At 41.7% G+C, this 24399-nt stretch overlaps 2 protein-coding genes across 4 annotated transcripts; both read right to left on the bottom strand.

Annotated features, from left to right (window-relative positions):
* Positions 1 to 1334: 1334 nt before the first annotated feature.
* Positions 1335 to 2151, bottom strand: LOC108030976 (uncharacterized). Of its 2 annotated transcripts, none has more exons than XM_017104176.3 (3): positions 1987 to 2151; positions 1660 to 1929; positions 1335 to 1603 (listed from the first exon to the last, which is right to left on the bottom strand). In XM_017104176.3, exons 1-3 carry the CDS (start codon positions 2069 to 2071, stop codon positions 1335 to 1337), a joined length of 624 nt encoding a protein of 207 aa, XP_016959665.1. In that variant the 5' UTR covers positions 2072 to 2151. The 2 variants fall into 2 exon arrangements, with proteins under 2 accessions (XP_016959665.1, XP_050744590.1); XM_050888633.1 differs by having other exon boundaries at positions 1991 to 2146.
* Positions 2152 to 15239: 13088 nt separating this feature from the next.
* Positions 15240 to 24177, bottom strand: LOC108031168 (homeotic protein empty spiracles). Of its 2 annotated transcripts, none has more exons than XM_044090925.2 (4): positions 23712 to 24177; positions 22296 to 23231; positions 16659 to 16816; positions 15240 to 15910 (listed from the first exon to the last, which is right to left on the bottom strand). In XM_044090925.2, exons 2-4 carry the CDS (start codon positions 23167 to 23169, stop codon positions 15389 to 15391), a joined length of 1554 nt encoding a protein of 517 aa, XP_043946860.1. In that variant the 5' UTR covers positions 23170 to 23231; positions 23712 to 24177; the 3' UTR covers positions 15240 to 15388. The 2 variants fall into 2 exon arrangements, with proteins under 2 accessions (XP_043946860.1, XP_043946862.1); XM_044090927.2 differs by having other exon boundaries at positions 23686 to 24177.
* Between the last annotated feature and the right edge of the window lie 222 nt (positions 24178 to 24399).

Consider the following 24399-nt stretch of genomic DNA (forward strand, 5'->3'; position numbering starts at 1 on the left):
ATTCCCGATCCCAATCCGCATCCCATTCCCAAGGAATGTCAAATTAACACACAATGCGCCGGCTAATACATTAAACAATATGGGGGAAAAGGAGGTATCGCCGAGCCCGTCGAGGCTGCGCTTTCCCAGAAGTTATAGACACACACTGAAATTTCGCCGGGCCGAGTCGTAAATTATATCAATCTTGTAAGTAGCTGCCAGCATTTAGGAACAATTCTGTTAATCACTTAATTTATGCAAGTGCTACAAATCGCAACCTTGTTGCACCAGCGAGGGGCTTATCCATTTCGGGAAATTAACCAGACCGAACCGAACCGAACGGTGGGTTAATAAACGATCATTTAATAAGCGTTTTAATGCCAAATTTACGATCGTTTTATTTGCATAAATTACCAAAGTTGCCAACTGTATGCACATTAATTTCCCAACCAAATTGCCAATAAAATGTTATTTATGTTGCTAAGCGAAAAATACAACAGGCAGTCCCGCAAAATTCCTTCAACGCGCCCGAAAGATCGGCGCAAAGGGAGTATAACGACGATGACTTTATAGAGGCATATGCGCGTATATGGACAATCAGCCGGAGTCAAAGGTAGTAAAGTTTATGAGCTTTCGGTTGGCATTTTGCTGGCTTACCTTATTTTCCCGTCGCCCATATGAATTTCGCCCTAATAGAGTCATAAAATTCGGCATTCGACGGCCGCAAATTGATGCGATTCTGTTAGGTAACTAGCGACCTGAACCCAATCAAAGCCACTCACGAACTGTATTGCTTCGATATACCCTATCTTTCGAACAGACTCGTGATCGGTTAAACTTTGGGAAAAGAGCTATATAAGCCCTTGCCCTGTGGTTCAGTTTCATAGTACGGCAAGAGATAGTTCTGCAATAACTGGAAAAATGTTGGTGTCTTCAAAGGGAGTCTGGATCGCAAGGATCTTCGCCATCACCGTAAGTTTACCTTTATTAAAACAACTTATGATCATATACCATATACCCATCTTTATGAAAAATTATACTATAAATTGTTTACCATTTCCAGGTTTTGGTTTTGCAATTTTTGCAAACATGCGGAGCTGCTTCGCTTTTGGACCCTTTAACTAGCTCGTCGGGAGTTAGCTGCTTGAACAACTCGCTTTTATCAGGTCTCTCAAGTGCTCTTTCAAGTCTTTCCCCAGGAGATTTTAGTGCGCTAAAAACTCTAAACCCTGGTTTATACGCTGCTCTTCAACTTCTTCTACCAGTTCTAAGCATCTTTAGTGGCTAAAATCTATTTTTGGCCTTAAAATGTTTATGCAAAATAAATAAACCAATTTGGAACATTGAATAATTGTTTATTGCAAGTCAGCGGTGGTTCGCCCATGGAACTCGGGTATCCAAGTGACCATCATTTCAGTCATGTCAAATACATCCAACGCTTTGCAAAAGTCGTCGAACAGTATTTGGTTCGACTCCGACTGATCCATTTCCTTCATCATAGTCTCCACTATGCGCATTATCTGCACGTGATCCAAAAGATTCGAGAACAGTTTGTGCACGACTATAACTAAATCATACTTGGTGATGCGACCATCTTTGTTATGGTCGTACATGTTGAAGAGTACTGTAAGGAAATACAGTGATATATCAAATAGGAGTTGTAAAAGTTCAAATCCTTACACTGCAACTTTTTATCCTTGGTTGCGTTTTTCAGCTCCGCGGAAGTTCTTAGTGAGTGGGCCTGAAAGGTGCTCAGAAATAGGGCGAAATCCAAAAAACTTATGGTCACCTTATCCCCGAACATGGAGTTCAGGATGGTGGGCAATAAAGGGTTCAGCTGCAACAGCCCCGAATAAAAGTTGTATTTGTGCAGCTGAGTGGGGGGATCTTTGCCTCCCCCTGAAAACTGATTGAAGCGAATGTATAGGTACTTTATCTGACTGCGACTCACTGCGGGGAAGAGTAATATAATCAAAATTAAGATAATATAGCTCCATCATCGTTTACGCGCTGTCTTTTTCTTGAGGGTGTGCATAACGTCCCCCGGCACTGAGGGATAAGAGGTGGTCTTCCTCAAACACAAACATCCCATTCCGTCTGCCTGCCAATTAAAACCGTATTCCTAATAATCTCAGTACTCGAAAATTTCCTCTGACAGCATTTACTAAGAAAGACCTGAGAGGCACTTGCTTCTTAATTTTCCATTTCCCATTTTCCTCATTTTTGATAAACCCCGTTCAAGATCAGTTAAGATTAGGGCCTAGACCTCGTTTTATGCGTTCGTGTTTTTTTACGATCGAGTACACCCATAAAAAAGGAGATCTTCAAAGACAAGAAGCTGCGACAAGTGACATTTTGTGCGCAAGAAGTCGAGCACTCATAAAGCATATTACTTCATTAAAAAGAAGAATTAAACAGAACTCCGAGTGTCATTTTGATTTTAACTTGTTTGTGCTGTGACCGCCTTTAATGAGGAATGTTTTTAGTATTTTTTTTTTATTCTATGAAGGCTAACCTGGGTTTATGAAATGTCTCTCTTTACCTTTTACATTAAAGCAATATATAAATTAATGAATAGCAGGAAAAAGGGATTAATATTTAAGCAATTATATTTGGTAATTATAAAAATATTCCAATTTATTATTCCAATTATAAATTTAAGAAGCACAGGTAAATACAATTTTTAATCATATGTTACAGCTATTTCTCATTGATCAACTGTTGATCAATTTATTAAAGGGTTACCTTGTAAATTATACTAGGCACAACGAAATATCATAACCATTTTTGGCGGCCTCAGAACCTTTAACGCTGTGTGGTCCGCGTGCCGAGGGTCACGTCTGAGATGGTCGCATATCTGGCGACCAATTTGCGGCGAATATGTGTGCCACATGACAAGCAATTAAGCTCGGACTGCGACCAAGTACGTGTCCAAGTTGGGGGTTTAGTGAACCCGGTCGCGAAAGCTATAAATTTATGACAAATTTTCAAAAGAAATGGTCTGCTCAGACTGCGTGTGGCTTGTATATCAGCGTGGCAGTATTGCTGTTTCTGGTGGTTGTTCTCCGCCGAGCTTTTCGACGTGGCGGCACTTAACACCACGCATCATTTTAATTATTTATTTGGCCATAAAACAGTCGAAGTCGAGGGAGGGGCCTCGGTTCGGGGGCGAAATGGCCAACTTTCGGCACAGTTTTCGTTAGCTGGCGGTTCGAAATCGTTAAATTTAACAAATTGCCAGCGATTTTTATCGCGCTCCAAGCCCACAGCCGACCAGCCCAACCCGACCAGACTCTTTGCTGTCCTGTCCGGCCCTGCCCATAGATTGTTTTCCTTATACTCACTCGTGCTTTCCTGAACTGGCGAATTTATTTATGGCCAACGGCCGAGAGATACAGTATTTTTAGTTTCAGTTTTCGGTTTCGGCCATAACGCATAATTGGCCAAAGAGTTATGAGTGAGGGAGATGACTCAGGCTCGAAACTTTTCGCTAATTAAGTTGAATGAAATGCTTCCAAAGGTACACAGCATGCCGGGGTTTACTTTAAGAAGTCGTAAAATCTTTGATGTTTTTCTTATCACTTCCTAAATCGCATAAAACCCACTTCTATCTTGTTCTCGACAAACGGTACCAATCATCCCGGACAATAGCATTTTTTACTATCCCTAGCAGAATCGAGTTCGTTGCCTAAGCCTTTGGTTTTGGCCGAGTTCGTTGCCTAGGTCTTTCGTTTCGCAGTACTCACGCGCTTAACTTTAATCAAACTAATTAGTGGACCGAAATGGAATCAAAACGCATAAAACAACTTAATTATTATTGCACAAATGTATTTGGAGCTCCAAGAGAGCCAACTAATTGTCCGGCAACCACTTTTCGCACCGGGGGCCAGTCAGGCTAAAGGAACAACACAAACGGCCACTGCAAACATGTTAACTGAAAATAACATGTAATTATAATAATTATCTGTAAATTATACGGCGCACTTACAATTGCACACGGATTCATGTGCTTGTCATAAAAATCTGAAGCGGAGTTTTGAGTAAACTTTGGCTTTAATCTTGCTCGAGTTTCGAGTTTCATTCGAGCGGCCGCAGCTAGCGATTGCAATAGTCAACGGCCGTAAGCCACTGCTCGACGTTCAGGCTGATTGCACTGCGAGAAAATTGGTAAGAATCAGAAATTATAGTAGACGATCCACAAATAATTTATAAAATGAATGAGATGTTAATATAAATTTATTTAAGGGTACAATGTTGAAAATGAACTATAATACTCCTTTCTCGATTGATCAAATAAAGAACTGTAAAGTCACGTATTTATCTCTTAAATATTAATTTTCAAATATTTAAAAAATATTCCTAATCTATATTCTTACCCTTTTAGCCATACTTGTTTCGCTGTGCACTTTATTCAAAAGACTTCGTGGCTATTGCAGTTTTATACCGGCAGACATCAGAAACGTGATCATAGCCTCCATTTAGACGAAAATTAAATCAAATTTCATTGGCATGTGTGAAACTGTCGCGTACTCGCATAATTTGTGGCTGTTTTGTGTGTTTTTTCATTATATTTTTTGCCCCATCCGGTTAAGTATTTCTTGTTGTTGCTGCAGTGTAATCAGTTGGTGTGTAGTGCCTGCGAGCGCTCGATTCTTCGTAATTGAAACGAGTTTGCCACAAGTGAACATGTTGGTTTTGTATTTTTTTGGGGTAATTCAGCATACAACACTGTCAGAGGTTTCGCAGTTGAGTGTCGGTTATAAAGTAATTAGCCTCAATTTAATGTTTATACTTTGTTGATTATGATTATGTTAATTATACGACTTTATGTGACGGTGAAAACAGGGAAGCATTCCCATTCCATTCCCTATCCGGTTGCCTGTCATCATCGTCATTATGATCATTACGATTGTCGCGGCTGACATTGATGAACTCGAAAGTGTGACAAGCCGGCGGATTGCCTAATGCCCCGGTAATGTGGAAACTTTTCTGCCCCGAGGAGCACAAAGCTCCGGGTGGGTGCCGGTGCTGCCTGCAAGTTCGCTGCCTCAGTCTTTCGTTCGGCCTAATGGCGTTCTATTAAAAACCACTTTTATTAATTAAGCAAAACAACTTAATTCCCATGTAAAGCGCTGCATCAGCATCACATCATGGGCAGCTGCTCGGGCTAATTGCATCTGCATCTGGCATCCCGATTCCGATCCTACAGCGCACCCAGGCCCGATCCCATTCCAGATCCCCACGGATACCTGAACACTTTGAAACGAAAACACGATAAATGGGTTTAATAATGGCGGCAATTAAATGGATACACCGCGTTCTCCGCACACATAGGGTAGTACCGTGGTGATGGAGCCCGATCCCGGGCAGCATCTCAATTACCGCTGCTCTGCATGGCGCTTCACGGTTGAGAAATTCGACGCCACTTTCAAAAACGCATCACTCAAATGCTCATCTGCTTCTCATCCCCACGGCTGCATTCTGCGGCTCCTTTAGCCGAGGCGTTGATTCCCCTCTTTTCGATTTTCAGGCCGACTCAGGCCCAACTCATCAGCAATTTATTAAAACTCATCAATACTCATCAAAGGCAAAAACAAAGCAAACAAGAGGGACTTCAAACTGCGATTCGATTCTTCAAAAAGAGAAAACCCAACAAGTAAACAGAACCGAGGAACAGACAGAATGCCTGCGGTTAATTTGGCGCAGCCACAGAAAGTGTAATAGATTTGTTTAACTTTTGATTATAAAGAGTTTTCGTTAGGAGTTGGTACGATACGTAGATCTCTTGATTTATTAAGTTTGGTATTGATTATTATTATATATATTATTTTTACTTTGTATGAATAACTTTAAGTACCAATAAGGACGGTTTTAAAACTGTTGTATCCCTCATTGAAAAAAATATTTTTTTATTTATATACTGTGAATTTATTAATATCTCAGTTGAATATTTGAGGGATCAGTTTGTCTATACAGTTTGTCATATATAATTTTAAAATTGTAATAAAGCCCACTGATTATTCGCATACATCCACCAACTAGTCACTCTTTCCATCCCATCTCGGCTGGCGGCTTTTTCACCTTCTGCGCCCGTGATTTGTCTGCATTTTCAGCTCATTTATTTGTAGACCCCGGTGTTTGAGCCTGTCCGTCCCTCCCCTGCCCGCCGATCCATTGTCAGGTTGGAAATGTGTATAAACAAAATGTTTTGCATATGTCAGAGGCACTCGGGCCGCTCGTAGCCATCAATCCCGAGGGCATCAATTTGGGAAATGCATCAAAGTTGGCAGCTCGAACAGCTTGATTAGTTGTACAACCGCAGCATCTCGGGATTCCAAGTGCATGTCGGCTCATTAGGCTCCACCGCTGATGAGCAACTGGAAATCCGAAAGTCAGGAGGTGGAGTGCGGAGGGAGCTGTGAAATCGGTTACCGAGTCCGCGTCTCAGTCTGGTGTCTACATCAAAATTAGGTTTTAATAATTGGCTCACATTTATTTGCTGCCTTAATTTGATTGTGCCGTCAAATGTTTCCAAGCAGTCGGATCATCAATTAATCATTGCTCATTGATCGTTCTTGTGGCTGTTGGGGGCGTGTGCGCCCTAATGAACCTGGCTAATGCGGAGGCGATGGTGAAAGATGAGCTGGCTGTCTGGGAACCGGGCGGAGGGAGCATTCTAAAGCTGATTGAATAAATTCGATTAAGGTGTTGCCAAAGAAATGTATATTCTAATTTATTTTTTATTTTAATTGATATTTACAAGATGACAGTTAAGTACCTTTAACATTTTATATCTAGACCCTCTTTGAGGTAATAATACTATAAAATATATTAAATAATATATTAATAATCTCTAAAACTATTACAAAATTCATTTATATATATTATTTAAAAAAATTAAAGACTGAATTACTTTTTGAACCTAAGTTACAATATTAATATTATTAAATAATTAGGGATAACATCGTATTTAAAAACATATTTTATAATTGCTTGCGAATTGAGTTGATAAATGACTTATAAAGGCTGTGGAGTTTTTAAGTTAGTTCAAAATTAACTGGTGTCAAATCGCGAGCCTTTCCAATTCGATTAAATTGCGTTTGCCCAGCACGCGCAGCAGCAAAAAATTCCAAGAGGGGCAGGGTATAAAACTTCATTAACAAGTTGGCAAGACTTTGGCAGACCTTTTGTCGCCAGCCAGAGGTTCGAAATTGAAATTGAAAATAAAAATGTGCCCGGTCCCGGATTCTCGAGCTCCAGCCGGGTCGCAATCTGTGTCGCCGGATCAGCGGCAAAAGTGTTTGGATATTTGTTTAATGAAAAGCGAAACGAGGAACTGAGCCCCGAACCCTTGGGCATCCTCGAAGACATCCTATCGTGCGGCGAATATCAAGTCATTGGCTTTAGTCACACTTAACCCATGGCCAGCCAACAGGCTGAGGTCCCTTATCCGGCATTTGCTGGGCAATTAATTAAGTTGAGCATTTTTAAATGTGTGTGCTGGCTGACTTTTTGCCCTGTTACCATTTTAATGCCCCACAACAGACCAGATCCGAAGAGAACAGAAACCAGGGGAGTCGGGGGAGTCCGAACAAGTTCTTTAACATGTCTAATTAGTTGTTGTGTTGGCCGCCGTTGTTGTTGTTGCTGCTGCTGCGTACGATAAAAAAATGCATGGCACTCATTTAGTGTTTTCTTAAGCTGAGACATAAATTTGCGAGCAGTTAAAAGGCTCTTGCCTGATGGCAATGGCGAATCCAGAATTGTTCAAATCGGCGGCCCCAGATAAACTCATTTGCAAAATGCTGCTCTGCCCCAGACATGCGGACTTCGTGTCGAGTGCGTCCAGAATCTCGAGACTTAGCCCTAAATCTGGCCTTGAGCTGAAAGCCAAGTAATAATGTGTCAGAAGGGGAGAGAGTTCTTATATGGGAATTTGGTTATAAGCTAACTTTGGCTGAAAACAAAACAGCTGCTCCCCAAGATAGAAGCAAAAGCAAGCCTTATTTTCTCAAAAATGATTGTATTTGACCAAAGTTACTAAACCAATCTGCCAAAAATTAGTGAGATTTAAATAAGTAATAAATTAAATGGAAGTCTAAAGGGTGCAGTGCTAAATATGCATTTTATTTTTCTTTGTATAAATAATGTTAGGAAACAAATGACTGCAATTAAGTTAAAATAAACTTAAACTGGTATGAATAATAGCTCTATATTTATATATTTGTAAAATTTGTATCATTTGCATTTATTTATTAGTGTCTTAACAGCATTTTTATTGAATCAGCAGAACCCAGTTAAGAACCCAGTTGTTGACATTCAGTACCATTCCATATCCAAGCCCTATAATAACAATTTCGAAAATTAAGCTTACTTAGAGCAAATATTGATGCCTCTTTCATTGCTTTGGGCAGCTGCTGTCTCCTGGCAGGCAAATAAATCCATTTGATCAGCTCTCGGCTAGAATTTTCTGTCCTTCTGCGTCAGTGTCTGTGCTAATTCGAATTTAATTGTTGGCCAGTCCTGAGTGCCGGGTTCCCGGTCCCAAGCATTAACACATGCTGGCCAGGGCGCCCAGTTCACGCAGCAATGTGTTTGGGTTAAAAATTGAATGCCAGCAGTGGCCACGACTTGGCTGCTACCCCGCATTCGCCCCACTTGGCTGGCCAACTGACTCCTTTCGGGGACTTCGTGCCCCGTCTTTTGGCTCTATGTCATTTTAATGGCCGGCGCTGCTGTTGCGCTGGCTTTTGCTGCTTTGCTCTTTGCTGTTGCTGCAAATGACCAATGGCGATTTCAACTGGTTGCTGCTGCAGCTGTACACACACTCCCCCTCCGCAGAAGCCGCCATCTCCGTCCCTCACCGGCGATCGCCACCCCACACCGAACGGAACTGCGTGCGAAATTGCAGCAGCGATGCGAATCGCAGGCACTGGAAAAAATTACACACACTTGATTCAAATATAACAGAATCTATAAAACTTCTTCTATTCTTAAAGTTTTTATAAAAACTTATGAAATAAATAAAGCGAAAGAGTGTTGACAAAGCAAAAAAAAAAACTGCTAAACAGTTTACAAAAATCGGTAAGCAGCTCTAAATAAATACAATTAATACTTAGCTTAACACTTACTATTCATCAATGGAAATAATGTATTTTTTTATTGCTATTTAAAGTAATAAAAAATACTTTATCAACTATTCAAAAATGGAAGAAAAGTTTTAAAAATTAAGAAAAATTATACATTTTAAGATACTTTGCAATAAACATATTCCTTTTTAATATGTTCTTGTTTTGGTTTCAAGAGTTGCTTAAAAACATCTGAGTTAGTAAAAATATGCTCATTTTTTACTGTATAATTATGAACTTTTACATCTGATTTCTCTCCCTGTGCCACTCAGCCTGAGTTGTGGCAGTCAAGACGTCTCAGCTCTTGCCTCCCGGTAGCAGGCACCGCTGACAGGCCGCCGGCTGACGTGCCAACCACTGTCCACTGACCATCAACCATTGGTTCCAACTCGCAGCCACTTGCTCGATTCCGATCCCGCACTCCTCGCCAGCTTTGGGCCTCCGTTGCGGCCAGGTTCCTCGGCCAGCCAGACTTCGCTGAGTCGAGACTGCGAGGCCAACATGGCAGGCAGCTCGTTTTCGGGGTAATTAATCATGCTGCATAAATTAATGTAACCAGAAGTTAATTAACTTAAGTTTATTTGCACGGCTTTTGCTTAGAGGCACACTCATCATTTGCACAGTCGAGCCATTTCGCACAGCGCCATATTTTTTAGTGGGGTAGTAATTAGGACTTGGTAGCGATTAGAAACTATTTCCATATCTCTGAGCAACTGCGTTTTCTGCAGGTCATTACCAAAGATTTATTACATTAACTACATTGTTTTGCATTTAACTATAAGGTTCATATTACACGATGTTTAATCTATGTAAAATGATATAATTTCTGATTAATATATTCAATCTAGCTTGTCTTGCAAGTAAATGTAAATTATAGTCTTATTCCCTACTTTAGAACATGGTAGCAATTTTAATAATTATAAAAAAAGGAAATTCCTTCTTGATGTAATTTTATAAACATTTTTAATTGAGACTTTATATTGAGAAGGACTATTTCTTAGAACTCCTTTCTTTGGGATATCTTATTCTCGATTTAATTTGATATCTATCTATATTTAAATCTAAAAATGTTTATACATTTTATAGGGGTATTTAGACATGTAATTCTATTGGATTCCTCTAGAAAAAGGTGCCCAAGGACTAACCTCAGAGGCAACCAACAAAATCTTTGCAGGTGTCTTGTGACCCCTTCTAATCCCCACTTCTTTGGCAATTTGCCAGATTTCCCCTAATGAGCGGCTGCACTGAAATGTGTTAATTAACTGGCTCAATGTGGCAGCTGTTGTTGTTTTGATTTGAGCTCAGCGAGCGGCTTTCACAGTGCCACCTCGATACGGTGGACGGGGGACAGGTGCACCCCGTTCCTTTTGTAGTTCCCCTGAAAAACCCCCGCCCAACACCGTGTAACGATGAGAATTGCATTGCGACCCCATAATTTAGCCAATTGTCAGCGTCGAAACTTGGCTAACTTCGGTTGCTGGGCCGCACCCATTAATTATTTTAAAGTAGTTGGTCGGCGCGATGTTGCCTTTTCAGGCAGCAGATTTATCGGCTGTGCCATAAAAACTTTAGCATACCTACAACAAACAGCGGATCGAGGCCCCCGACTTCTGAAGGGGGCCTTAAAAAGGCTTTAATAGCAAATGTCGGCAATTTGTCGGCGGCGACAAAGCGAAATGGCTTTTAAATTGAGCTTCACTCATGTTCGGGGGCGTGTCATGCGCCCACATGCACTTATTGATTTTGTTACAAGGGGTTGGCTTGGACTGGGTCAAAGGTTAATTAGTTAATTGGCTGGTCAGGTGAACTTGATGGGGTACTTGCCGGGGAAGGCAGTGGGCGGTGTAGGTGACTGGATTTGGTGGGAGGAAATGTTTGAAAAATGCTTTCAAAATTGATAGCTTAAAGGAAAGGGATAAAATAAAAAATATTTTTTATTTTTTACAGGCGTAGTTGTTAAAGCGAACTAATGTAATATATGTCTTTTAGGCTTGTAATTTCATTTATTTAATTTTATACATATTGATCTATATGACCTTTCTCTTATTAGAAAGAATTTTGAATTTATATTCTACGTCGTACGAGTAGACTTTAAAAGTAATTGAAATTGTATATGCAGAAAGACCATGTAACATTTTTTCGGTGATATATTGCTTTACTGAAAGCCTTTCGGCGGGTGATCCAACTTCTGAGTCATAGCCCAGCAACTCATCAGAACTCATCATCATTATGGCCGAACCGACTTCAGATCTCTCCCCTAATTTGCTTCAGATTCATAAACCTAAACTTGCTCCAAATGCCACACCCTCGAAAAAAGGGTAATCGGTATGAAAATACCCGAGATTCATGGCTAACACACCCTCTGAACTCGCTTCCAAAAATTAGGGGCCTCCCAGAAAGTGGACCGAAGACATTTCTCGTGGCCCGGCGCCCAATTCGGTTCCCAAAAAGCGCTTCTTAATACAAATCACTTGCCATTTATCTTGGGCCATTAATTTATAAATATAACTAAGGCAGATTCTATAAAAAAGCACGGAAAGAAACGAAAACCCAACGAATAAAGCTTGCGTGCACCTTGTGGGCGTGGCCGAGGAGTGCGCCAAATGGGCGCTCATTAATTTCCACAAAATGGGAGAATTTTCGAATAAAACCGGAATGCATCAAATTGAATTCGTTGCCGCTTTTTCGTGCCTAATTAATGTTAATTTTCATCAGGGCAGCCACATAAATTTTCCACTCCGACAAATCCACAATTATACGAAATTAACAAATCATTTGTGCGGCAATCTGTCAAAGATTTTCCACGATCGTAATTTATATTTCCTTTATTGGCAGGAAAACTCTTACCATGTTGTAGAGTCTTATAGCATTCGTTTATGGGTGCCGTGCAATTTCCACTTAAGCCTAATTGGCAATTTATTAAAGTGTTTAATTAACAGAGTCAATTAAAAGCGGTTAAATGTTGTTCAGGATGACTGATACTCTACAGTACATATTTGAAGTTTATAGAAAATTTTAGGTATTAAAAAGTGTATTATTAAGACATTGAAACTGCCTATTCTCTCTCATAACTTTATGGTAATTATAGCTTGCAATAATAGTAAAAATATATAAACACTTATAAATGGCAAAAACAAATGTTAAGTAGGTGAAACCTGTTTTCATTTTACTTAATATTTAAAAAGATATTAGTGTAAATATGCATTTAAAATATTACGAACAATAATCAAATTGGTTGCCTCGGGCCATCCATTATATACTAATGTTTGCTCAAAATTATTTGTTGACTTTTTCGTCGACTCGATCATTAAATTGCCATTACGTAATGGCAGAACCGACAGTTCGGGGCATCATCAGCGTGCTGGTGTGCATTTCCAATTAAAAAAGCATTAAAGCACGTTGCTTACGGCCTGTGAGGGAATTGCAATTGGAATCGAAATGGACAGCACCCATGCTCACCTGCCGAAGGAGATTCCCATTCGCATCCGAGAGATGCGAGCAGATCCGTGGAGGAGCAGGCCTTGGTTCCAGTCGATCAGGGTGTTATTTATGGCGGCGAGAAAATTAACTTTTCCTGCTGGCTGACATGGAAACCAATTTGCCAATTGACGCCTCAACCTCTGGCGGGCATCTGCGGCTCGGTTTTGGCCCAGACTTGGGCTTTCTGGCCCAGTCTTTCAATTAAATTTATGTTCGAGCAGGAGGCGCCAGCCGAGACTGACTGAACAATCGCTGATTTACGACCTGGAAACGAAGGCGAATAGAAAACACTTTGCAATTATTAAACGTACTACTTTTATGGCTGTTCCAGGTATTGCATTTGTTTTTTAAGTTTCTGTTTTCCATCGACCGCCCACGATGTGCGCCAAATGAGGTTTAAACTGCAATTCCGTTTACATTTGGCAAACTTTTCCCATACAAATTGCCGCTAAATAGCTGAGGCCTGACACAACAATAACAACGCGGACGCCTACGCCGTTGCCAGCACGTTCGCTTTCGCTTAACCCCTTGAGAATCGTTGGGTTACTGATGACCCTACTGATTTTCTATCAAAACGAAAAGAAAATAAATCAAGAGTTTGAAGTTAATCTAGGAGAAATGGCCAAAAATTTACACAAAATGTTGTTAAAAACAGAACGAAATTTTTGAAGTAAAAATGATTCTTAAGAAGCTTAAATCAAGTTGAATTGGGTCTTAAAATGTCTGTGGGTATACTCAAAAATACCAAATTATTATTACTTGCGCATTTTTTATGTATGCTTAGGTTTGGAGAATACAATAACTTAACATTATTATTAAGCAGTTTTTAATTAACTCAAAGATGTGTGACCACAGAGGGTTAATGTTGCTGCTGTGCTGTTGGTGCTGCAACTGCTGCCGTGCTGTTGCTGCACTGCAGCAAGTGTCAGGCCCTTCAATCGCTGACGCCACCCACTCCCCCTCCCCTTTCACCTGTCAAATTTGCAGTGCCTGGGGAACTAATGACGCCCTTAATATGCTCCAAGTGCCTTGCCTGAAAGCCATTTCCCTTTCGCTTTGTTTTCAAAGTCATCGCCATCGTCTTTGTCTTCGTCATCGCGGCTGGCAGACATGCCAAGACCAAACGAAAAGGTTTGCCAAAGGAAAACCCAGGAAGCACTGCTGAAAACTAGATTTGCCAATGCACTTGCAATCGAAGTAAGGTGAAATTACAAAGCTTTTAAGTATAAATATTTTGGTAGGAAGCAAAATCCATGCAAAAGATACGATATGTTAAGCTACATAATACACTTACTTAGGAACTCTAAGATCTGTTAAACGAAGCTAAGCTAGTATACTTTAAAAAGATATCTATTTATCTATTTATTAACAATTCCAACGAAAGTATCTTAAGGATGTAAATATCTTCACAATGTATTGTAGAAACTGTAGAATTACCTAAAAATTATTTTGTGGAGCCCACAACCTCGGTAATTTTTGAATTTAATTTAATTACTTGTATCTTACTGTTGGCTAACTTTACCGAGAACATGTGGACGAAGATCCTTCAAGCCTTCCCTCCTATAAAGGCACATATTTGCGAAAATGTTTGGCTTTCAGAGGGGCAAACAAAGAGAAGTGCTGACCCAACCCCACCCCACAGGCCACCCTCCAGTGCTCTGAGGTAACCACCCGAATCCCGAGCAGCTGAGACACCTGCATTCGCCGTAGACAACTTCATTCTGCAGGTCGGGCCGAAAGACTCATAAATTCGCGGCCCACAGAGGAAACGCAGACCAAACCGATATATATAATTGCATATGTGGGCAGGGGCCCATTCCGAGTGCAATTAAGTAATTCTCACATCGTTTATGCAAAATACGAGACTTTTCCCGGGCATTCTGGCGGAGGAACCTCTGGGGCTCTGCAGTTCCGTAGCTCTGGAGGTCTGGAGTTCTGGTGATTGCTCGCGTGCAACCTCAACACCCTTTGCTTGTAGTCAAGTGGCCCATAAATTGTTGGCCAAGTTTTCACGGTGCCCGCCCACTTTTCGTTGCGCTGCTTTGACAACGGCAATTACCTTGAACTTTTCGCCTGCCATACCGAAAAATAACGCAGGGAATATATTATATTTTGATTCTTTTCGGTTCGCCATTGCCAACGGGCTCATATATTTTGGGCCACTTCGCGATCTCCTCCCGTTTTGTCAGTTTAATTTTTGGTTTAGCTCGCGTTTCGCTTTAAATGAACCCAAATTGCTGGCCCATTAGCTCCGGGCGCTCCATATGCATATATGCAACCTCGGAGCCATTTCGGTAGAGTAAATATTTTTTATAGGCAATCATTTGCATTTTGAATATTAATTCTGGCCATCAATTTCGGCCTTTAGTTACTGACATTTATTTCTTGGCCGCCTTATGAGACCGTAAATCGTAATTGTTGATTGCACTTCTTACTGTCGGTTTTCGGGGCGGAATGGGGGTTTCCATCAACAACTCAATAAATGGAAGGCCTTGTTAGCAGTATTTTTTCGGGCCCTTTGATTGGTTATATTTTGGCAGCTGATCGATACCTATTGTGCACTTGTAATGAGTTTATCGTGCAATGGCATGAGATGTTTGCCAACAAATGGCCATCACATGTGGGTTTCGTTTCTTAACTGGATGTATGATGTATGATTTGTTCTTGTATTTATTGGCTTTGTTATTTGTATTTTACGTAGTAAACAATTTAAATTAAGCTATACAGGTTGACAAATAATTTACAGGAAAGTAAAGGAACACAAAATAGCAGAGAAAGCCGAGCTTAGCAACTACTGGTCACTACTTTTCCCGCTCCCTTTCCCTCTCCCGGGACTTTTCCCGCTCCCGCTCCCTTTCCCGCAGATAGAGCTGCTGCTGCTGCAGGAAGTGCTGCTGCTGCTGCTGGTGTTGCTGCTGCAGGTGCTGCTGGTGCTGCTGCAGCAACTGATGCTGCTGCTGCGGACTGAGAGTGGCCGCCGCATCCGCGGGATTCTGCTGGAGGAACTGCTGCTGGTGCTGGGCCAACTGCTGCTGGAACTGTTCCCTCAGTCGCTGGTGCTCCTCCGCGTCCATTTCGCTGCCATAGTCATCCATGTCGATCACCTCGTCCTCGTCGTCCTCCTCGATCTCCTCGTCGTCCTCCGGATCCTCTGCATCCTCGTAGCTGTGCTGCGATCCATCGTGCTTGCCATCGTCCTCGCCATCGCCACCCCCGCCGCCGCCGGAGGAGCTGCCCTTGTTGCTCTTGGTGTCGCTCCCGTCGCCGCCCTCCTGCTGCATCCGCTTGTGCTTAGTGCGGCGGTTCTGGAACCACACTTTCACCTGTTAGGAGAGTAAACCATTTTATTTAGTACCATAATGATTTAAAAAACTCTACCACTAGATTTTTAAACAATTGTCTAAACTTCTTATATAACGCCCAAAAGATTATAATGCTAGTAATTTGTAGGTTGGTTAATATTAAATTTATCCATTCTCCAACATCATTAGTTATACCTCATTAACAAAAGTATAGAAATTTTGGGTGTCCCAAAAAAATAATAATGATGATTAAGGAAACGGTTTTTTTCATTAAACTTTAAAATAAATATTATATATTTTTAAGCCTGCCATTTAAAGGACTATCAAATAAACCATAACGACTTCTTCCTTTCATACTAGCCCCATTTACTGTAGATATTTTCTTTAGTGCACTTACAGGAAGCAATTGAGCTTGAGGTAGCCTATTCGGGGGTGGGTCTTTAACCCCTTGAGTTTGCCTTTGCTTTCTCCTTTTTTTTTGGAAAGTCGTAAATAAATTTAACGAGTCTTTTAATTCTATTTACGGCCTGCCTCCCAGCTATGCCCCGAGGGTGCAGAGTCAAGTGCTAGACGACCCCCTTTCGAGAGTTTTGGCCTGCTCCCCTGGCCGCCCCCTGGAAGCGCTAATAACTCAGTAAGTCCCGGCACTTCTTGGGCTAACGACCAGACGACATGCAATCACTTAGCCCCTAACCGAAGGGGTTGAACTGGGGGTGCTTATTGAATTTGATGCGCATTAAGGGCTGCCGGGTGGCAAGGCCCATCTCACCTGGGTTTCGGTCAGGCTGAGGCCCTGGGCCAACTGCTTGCGCTCCGCCCCCACCACGTAGTGGTTCCCCTCGAAGGCGTGCTCCAGCTTGAGCAGCTGCGTCGGCGAGAAGGCGGTGCGAACGCGCTTCGGCTTGCGGAACGGCTGGAACAGGAAATCTGCAAGAGATCGCGAGAGGTAAGTTTGGTTGGGTATAATGGGTGTTGCTCAGGGGGATAACACTATAACTCATTGCTCAGCGCCTTTATTATTATAATCTTAAAAAATAAAGATACATCTTATCTGATAGATTCTGTTCTAGAACATTTTTTATTATCCAAACCGAAAGTTCAATTAAATACCTTCTTAGTTGTAATAATAATTACAGACCAGTTTTATTAACTAGAGTTTCTGATATTGTATTTATTTAATAAACTAGTCCTTGCATTTTTAAATTTAAAATATTAAAAAGTATATGATATAAGCGTATTTATACTACATTACAGCATTAAAAGTTATCCCACAGTAGTAAACATTAATTTTATTTTAGTAATTAAAAGTAATGTAATTAAACTTTATCGGCACATTGGTATATATATAAGCTATTAAGTTTGCCATTAAAGATAATATTGAATGGCTAAGTTAACATGCCATTCGGACCACTACAGTTTTTAAACTAAACAATCTTGGTAATAGACTCTTGACGTCAATAAAATTACTAATTTTATTTCATAAGCATAAAAATCAAATCAATATGGTTTTTAAGGAGTAAATTAATTGAAATGTCTGTCTAGGGTAACACTTAAAGTTTATAAGCTATTCATAAATTTTAGTGCCGTTAAGGGCTATAAAAATATATTTATGTATAATAACCCTGAGAGATAGGGACCTCAATCCGCCCTCGTGGCTCTGCCAATTAGATGACGTTGTGCCTCAAATTGTTGATTATGAATTCCGCGAATGCCGCGAGCAAAGATGCCGCATGGTGGCCACTCACATGTTGCACACGCTCATTACAAAACAATAAACAAATTTCCAGACATGGGCCAGCGAACGGAAAGCACAAAAGGCTTCTGGTTCGTGCCGCTGTCGGCGCTGTGTGTTTTTGCCATGTCCCAGAATCGCTGATAAGGCCAAAACAATTGGCTGGGCCAAGCTGAGCGGGCTGAGCTGGCTTTCCTCCGACCTGGACGCCAAGCCGAACACTTTAGCGCTCCTAAAAGCCGCCAACGACGCCTCTTTGGAGAACCGAGGACGGAGGATCGAGGTCCCATTGTTCTTCCTTCCAGCCGGCACAACGTGATATTTTGACGTTTATCACGATTTCTGGAAGCCCAGATCCCCAACCCCATGCCGATCCCAGCCAAATGCCCACCTCCCAGCCAAGTTCACTGCCGCTTTTGCGCCTGCGAGTTAACAAATTTCAATTGAGCCACAATTTGAATATTGATATGGGATTTCTGACGGCGCAAAGGAATTTGCTTGGGCAAAGTATGATGAAAGACACAGGAACTTGAAAAATATTAATTTAACTTAAGAGGGGGAAAAATATTTTAAAGATGAATGTATTATGAATATTTGTTTAAAAACTTTTAGCAAAGTGGAATTTTATGAAACAATTTTATTTCAGCTCTGAACATTTTTAATGATATTTTATTTTCGTATAAATTTTGCGATGATTAATTTTTTGAACAAGTTTGTAAGGGAAATGAAATTTGAATTTTTTCTTAAAAGAACACATTTTAAAAATGTTTGTACTGACAGAACTAATTAAGTTTTTATAGAAGTAATATAAATTTAGGGTAAATAATAAGGTAATATGTATAAGAAAGGTAAAAACAATAGTTTTTATAAAGGATATGACAGTTTCTTGCATTTGGAAAATCAAGAATATGTGCTATTATATACGGAAGAAAAACAAAAGCTAACTAAACATCTGAAAGAAAATCCATCGGATTGCCCAAGTCTTCTTCTGCGATATGACTTTTTTGGCTAACAATCCTGTCTATTCTTTCGCTAGCACAAAAACTGTCATCTAAGGTTATGGGGCTGAATTTCCGATCTCGCAAAGCAAACATGCCACCTTAACCAGCCTTGTTGTGATATAATTTAGTGAGCAAGCCTAAGCCGAAGGTGTGCCAATTACAAAATCAATATTGGCATAGCAAAATGGAATCGATTTCGGCGACAGGAAGTCTGTGCAACAAACAGCAAAACAACAAAACAGAAGCTAAGCCATTGGGAAAATAAACAGCTAATAGAGAAGGCAGGCGATAGGGCGCGAAGCCATTAGATACAAGATGCAACCCCAGAAATGTATCTTGTTAGCGCTGCCTGGCTGGAAAAACAGTGGCGAACAATAAAAAGGGAGGAAGAGAGTGAGGGAAGTGGGCAAGGGGAACTTGTCAATTCGACACTTCATAAATGCAGCCTCGAACCATTGATGGCATGTATCTGCGCATCTGACAGATGCAACTGACTGCGAGTGCCGACTGACTGCGTGCTCGGTTTTTGCTATGAACTTGACAAACGATTGCCAGGAGCTAGCATCCCGAGTGATCTAGTTTTGGTCTTTTTTTATACGCCACGATCGCTTGACATTTGTTACATTTGACAGCTAACAATGTAGCTACAAGATACAAGATACACGACTGCCCAGCGCCTTAGAGGAGGCTGTATAATTGATAATGCCGCCGCGCACAATGGCCACTTAATTATTTTTTCTCTTCCTTTTTTCTAGCTCTGCAGCAGCTCTCAATGAAGTGTGTGTATTTTTCCCGTAGGTTTTTTTAGGTCCGTGGACACAAAGGAAACCGCCGTGCGAAAATACGCGCAATTGACAATTAATTGATGTGTCCGCTCTGCTGGCCATGTTGTTGGATTTGCAGTGGCTCACACCCTTGTCAGCTGTCATTTTTTTACGTATGGCGTACAGTATACCTCACTTTTTTAGCCCACGATGGAAGTGCCGGGCCTCGTTTCGTTTTCGTTTATGCGACTGTCCTGGCCCTTTGTTCCCCCCATTATTTATCACTTGTGTGCAATTGTGTTTGCTTTCTTTTTTATCGACTTAGGGCTTAATTTTTATGCTCTCATGATTTTTTCATTAATTTATTGCATTCCTCGGGTGTCCCGCGTCCGAGGACATTGACTCGGAATCGATAATTGAAATCAAGTGAACTGACAGTCGGGGATGTTCAGATGATCGATTTGACGGTGAAGGCCATTTGCAGCCGGGGTGTCTGAATGGAATTTTGTGGGTTTCTCTGGGATAATGGTTTTGATTGGGGTGGAACTAATAATTTTGATAAGAATACCTATCGAAGGATTATTTTAATGGGGCTATGGATCACTTTAATACAAGAAAAATTGTTTAATGCGGACTGGGCTAAAAAGTACCTAAGACAGTTTACTTTAAATTATTAAATTTCGTTTTAAATTAAAAGTATACAATCCGTATTTTATTCACCTAATTTTCTATACACCTAATCGAATAAGAAACTAAAATATTAAATTTAGTGTATGGATGTGTATCTTTTTAATGAGCTCTGAGTCAACATCACGTTTCAAATAGTTGCAGTTATCAAATTAAAGACTCTGGAGTACGGCAGTTTTACAAATAAGGTCAGCTATTGAACCAGTTTAACAATCTCAAATGGTAAAAGGAATTTATGTTTTTCAGTTTTGTTGATTAACTAGTTTTCTTGAAGGAATTTATCCAAGTCTTCAAGTAATTTAGGCCTGCAGATTTATTAGGACTCAGTCAATTGACTATACAAACTGCTTATGTTATAAAACAAAAACTGAGATAAGAATATACAAATATATTTAAATAACTTAGTCAAACATAAAAGTATCTTCAAGGTTCGTAAGGCGGCACAAACCAGCTTGCCCAATTATAGAGCTCGGTTTTTAAGCCTTCGATAATAAGGATCTGGCCCTTGTTAGTGCTACCCTTTTCCTAGAACTTCATCGTCTGCATTAGAGGGCCACACCCAGAAGTTGCAGCACGTGCAACCTGAATTGAGTTACTGACGCGTCATCATCCTCGCTATCGCGATGAACCCCATTATCTTGTAAGCCAACCTCCTCAAAAAAAAAAAACATCATGTAACCCGGTATTACTCACACGAGTTACAAAACAAACGAAGACGAAAAACATTTACAATTAATGAAATCGTTATGCGAAACATTGACATTTCACGTTCATAAATCAAGCGAAAATTACAGTCGGAGCGGAGAAAAGTGAGAAGTCGAGCGGAAAATGGGAAAAGGGAGAAAATAATGAAACGGAGTGCAACATAATTAAGGCGTAACGGGGATATACGTACACTTGGGCAGGTGAAAGGCGTGTGAGTGTGCCGAAAATTATTTTTGTATTTACCCAGCCCAAAAAGCAGAAAAAACGAGAAAACAACATGGCCTGGAAATTCAAATGGTAATTATGAGAGCGAATGAAAAAAATGCGGTTAAAGCGTAATAAATGACAATGTTTTGAGAAGCGCTTTGCGGTGGCTCTTAGCTTCTATCTCCCGGGTTTTCGTTCTTCGGTTCCTTGCTTGGTTGCCCCAAAACCTCAATTAAAAACGCATTAACATTTCACTGGTTGCACTTCTCGCACGTTACACATACGCCGCATGGGCCGCCATACACACTGGCGCCGTCTGTTGGCCATTAATGGTAGTTTCGAAAGAGATACTTTTGTATATATTCAACACACACTCACACACTTGGCTGGCCATTTAGGTACGCTGCTTGACCTAACGATGTGTGTAATGTTGTTTAAACAATTTAATTAAAATGTAATTTGTTTGGAAATAGTTATCAAAGTGGGTTTGGTACCCCGGCCTTTCTCCATCTCCCGTCTCCGTCCCTCTGCCTCTGATGATGATGAGCCCGATACACGTCTAATTAACTTGTAATAAATGTTTGCCATTTGCTTATTTAACTTTAATTATACGGAGCTGCACGGCAACAACAGCGATAACTGAATAATTGCTTGATCGAGGTTCTCTGCACCATGATGGCGGAGTGGTTCGAATATGACTTTTAGGTGTGGTTTCTCTCCCCCTCTGGTTCACGGCACTCAGCGGCCGTTTGAAACGGCTTTAATGGCTGGGAAAACTCGTTTAAGTGAAATATCTTCAAAAATATAATGATATATACTACATTTTTTAGGAGCCATATATATAGCTAATATTTTCCGCGTAAGTTTAAATCTTTAAAAATTATTACCCATTAGGTTTATTAAATTTAAAAATTAAAACAATTATTAAAAGTGCTTTCAGCCAGCTCAGTAAGCTGTCTAAAACACTATCTGTGCCGGCTCGTGCACATATTCAATTAACAAATATACATATTAACTAACTTAAATTGTTCTAAATATTGCTTTTAATGTATTCCTTTATATTGTAATATTATAATTATTGTAATTGCTATTCATGCATAAAAAACCCATTTCTCAAATTTGAAAATTGAAATCCTGATATAATGATATCTAAGTATTATATACTGAATCAGTCGACATTTCTGAATAATTATAATTAAATAAGATACAAAGTACCCTTAGAAAGGGTTGTTTTATGTTAAACACATCAAATAGATTATTATAACAATATTCATATATGGTAACAGATTAATAATTGTGGCACTACTTACTGCCTGGAAACCGCGGAAAGATGCGGCCGTGCCGACTGAGCAGCCAAGGATACAGCGGATAGCTGTCGCGGATCAGATGCGGAGCACTCCCGAAGGGGTGGTGGCCGTGGGGCGGAGGATGTCCCGGGTGCGGTCCGCCCGGGAAGATTCCCATTGGCATTTGGCCGGGCGGCAGATGCGGATGCGGACCATGTGGCGGTCCGGTTGGCACGGGCGGAAGTTGCTGCTGTTGCTGCTGCTGCTGGTGGTGATGTTGGGCCAGGACGGCGGCCATTTGGAACTGGGCGGCGAGGAAGGGAGGCGGCGGCGGGTGGGGCGGACCCGGCATGCGCACCGCGAGGGAGTTCGGCGAGGTGCGGTTCTGGATTAAAGCTAGACTTGGCGCCGGCAAGGGCATCGGACGGATGAGGGTTGGGTTGGGCGGGTTGCCCGCTGCCGCTGGCGGGGGATCCCCTGATTTCGAAGGAAGATTTCCATTCCCTCCGGCATTCGGGGGCGTTGGCGACCGGCTAACCGGGGATCTCTCCGGGCTGCCTGACCGGTCCAGGGAGTCCCGCCTCCGGCAGTAGATGTATCCCCGGGGCGAACGCCGGCCACTGTTGTTGGTGTTCGTCGGCGAGGCGGGACTCTCGCTGCGCGGCGGCGGCGAGGCTATCACACTGACCCTCAGCGGGGCCGATCTCGTCGAGGACTCGCCCACAATGGAGTCGATGCTGAAGGCCAGCTTGGGCTTGCTGCCCGCGGAGGCGGAGGCGGTCGTCGTGCTGGCGGAAACGGAAGTCGAGGACGCGGCCACCGAGGAGCTGCTGCTCACGAAAGGACTCGTCGGCGCCATGGGCAGCATGTTGAAGGTTTGCCGGCCGCAGGTGACCATTTGGTTGGGGTTTAGTCGAAGGAACCAACGAATAAAACACTGTCCAGCTACTCGAACCCGAACTATAAATTAAAGTGAGTTATGAGTTCCCCAATAAATCTTTGTTTCCGTTTCCGATCTGCTCAGTTTTGACTGTAATAATTTCCTAAAAATATTTATTAGGCTTGCATAAAATTATACCCCTATCTGAGTTTTATTATTTAAGGAACTATTGCAATAAAATTAAAAATAAAGTTAAATAAAGTTATCAATGAAACAAACTCATCCTACATTTTAAATCAAAATAACAAATTGATCCGATCTTATTTACACTCGGAAAAAAACTAGTTTAAAACTTATTTAAACAGGCTCAAAGCTTGGTAAATTAAGCAATCTGTGAGTTACCTACGCAATTTCCCTATTTTCAGTGGCAAACACAGCCAAAATAGATCAGAATAGAAAACGGAAAGGGGACTACTGATCGATTTCCTATTATTTGGGATGGGATGGGGGCTGTAGCTACTGGCTACTATTTACTGGGTATCAGATAGGCACACACGCACTGTTTTTCAGATCAGATAGCTCTGGGCCACGGCTATGCTATGCGGTTGTTGTATCTGTATCTGTATCTGCGATGCTCCAGCGGTTGGCATCCGTCGGCGTGACATTGATAAACTGGACAACTGGAGCGGCGGCAACGCGGCGATTGGAGCGTGACCGTACCGCTTCGCTGGACGATTGACGGCGGCGATTGACGCGACGATTGATGATTGACTCGGTCGCCAGGCGGCGGCCAAGAGTTAACGGTTAACGGCTATCAGCGGTGCGCGGTAACGAAACGATTGCGACTGCGGTGGCCGCGTTGCGGAGATGATGAGCACTGTCAACGCCATTAGCATTATGGGGCTTCTAAAGGCGTCTAATTGCTGGCTCCTCGCTCGCCCTCTCTCTCTCGCTCGCTGCTCTCCCCTCTCTTTCGTGCGCTTCGGCGGGGGCGTCGGCGAATCGCTGCGTGGCTCTCACGCTGAGCGTTTTGGCTCGAGTGTCGCGCTGGAAAGGAAAAAGCCGCAAAAGTTCGTGGGGCCAGCAATTGTGCTTCCTCTTCTTCTGCTGCTGCTGCTTCCAGTGGGAGCCCCACAGCACAGCAGGCGTCCCGCTCGCACACTATTGGCTCTGCGCCTGCGCCAAAGCAGCGCAGCACTAGTCCTGGTGGATTCCAAAAACCTGCTCTGCTCCAAAGTGGAGCCACCT

This window comes from Drosophila biarmipes, chromosome 3R (genome assembly GCF_025231255.1).
Source record: "Drosophila biarmipes strain raj3 chromosome 3R, RU_DBia_V1.1, whole genome shotgun sequence".
Lineage (NCBI taxonomy): Eukaryota > Metazoa > Arthropoda > Insecta > Diptera > Drosophilidae > Drosophila > Drosophila biarmipes.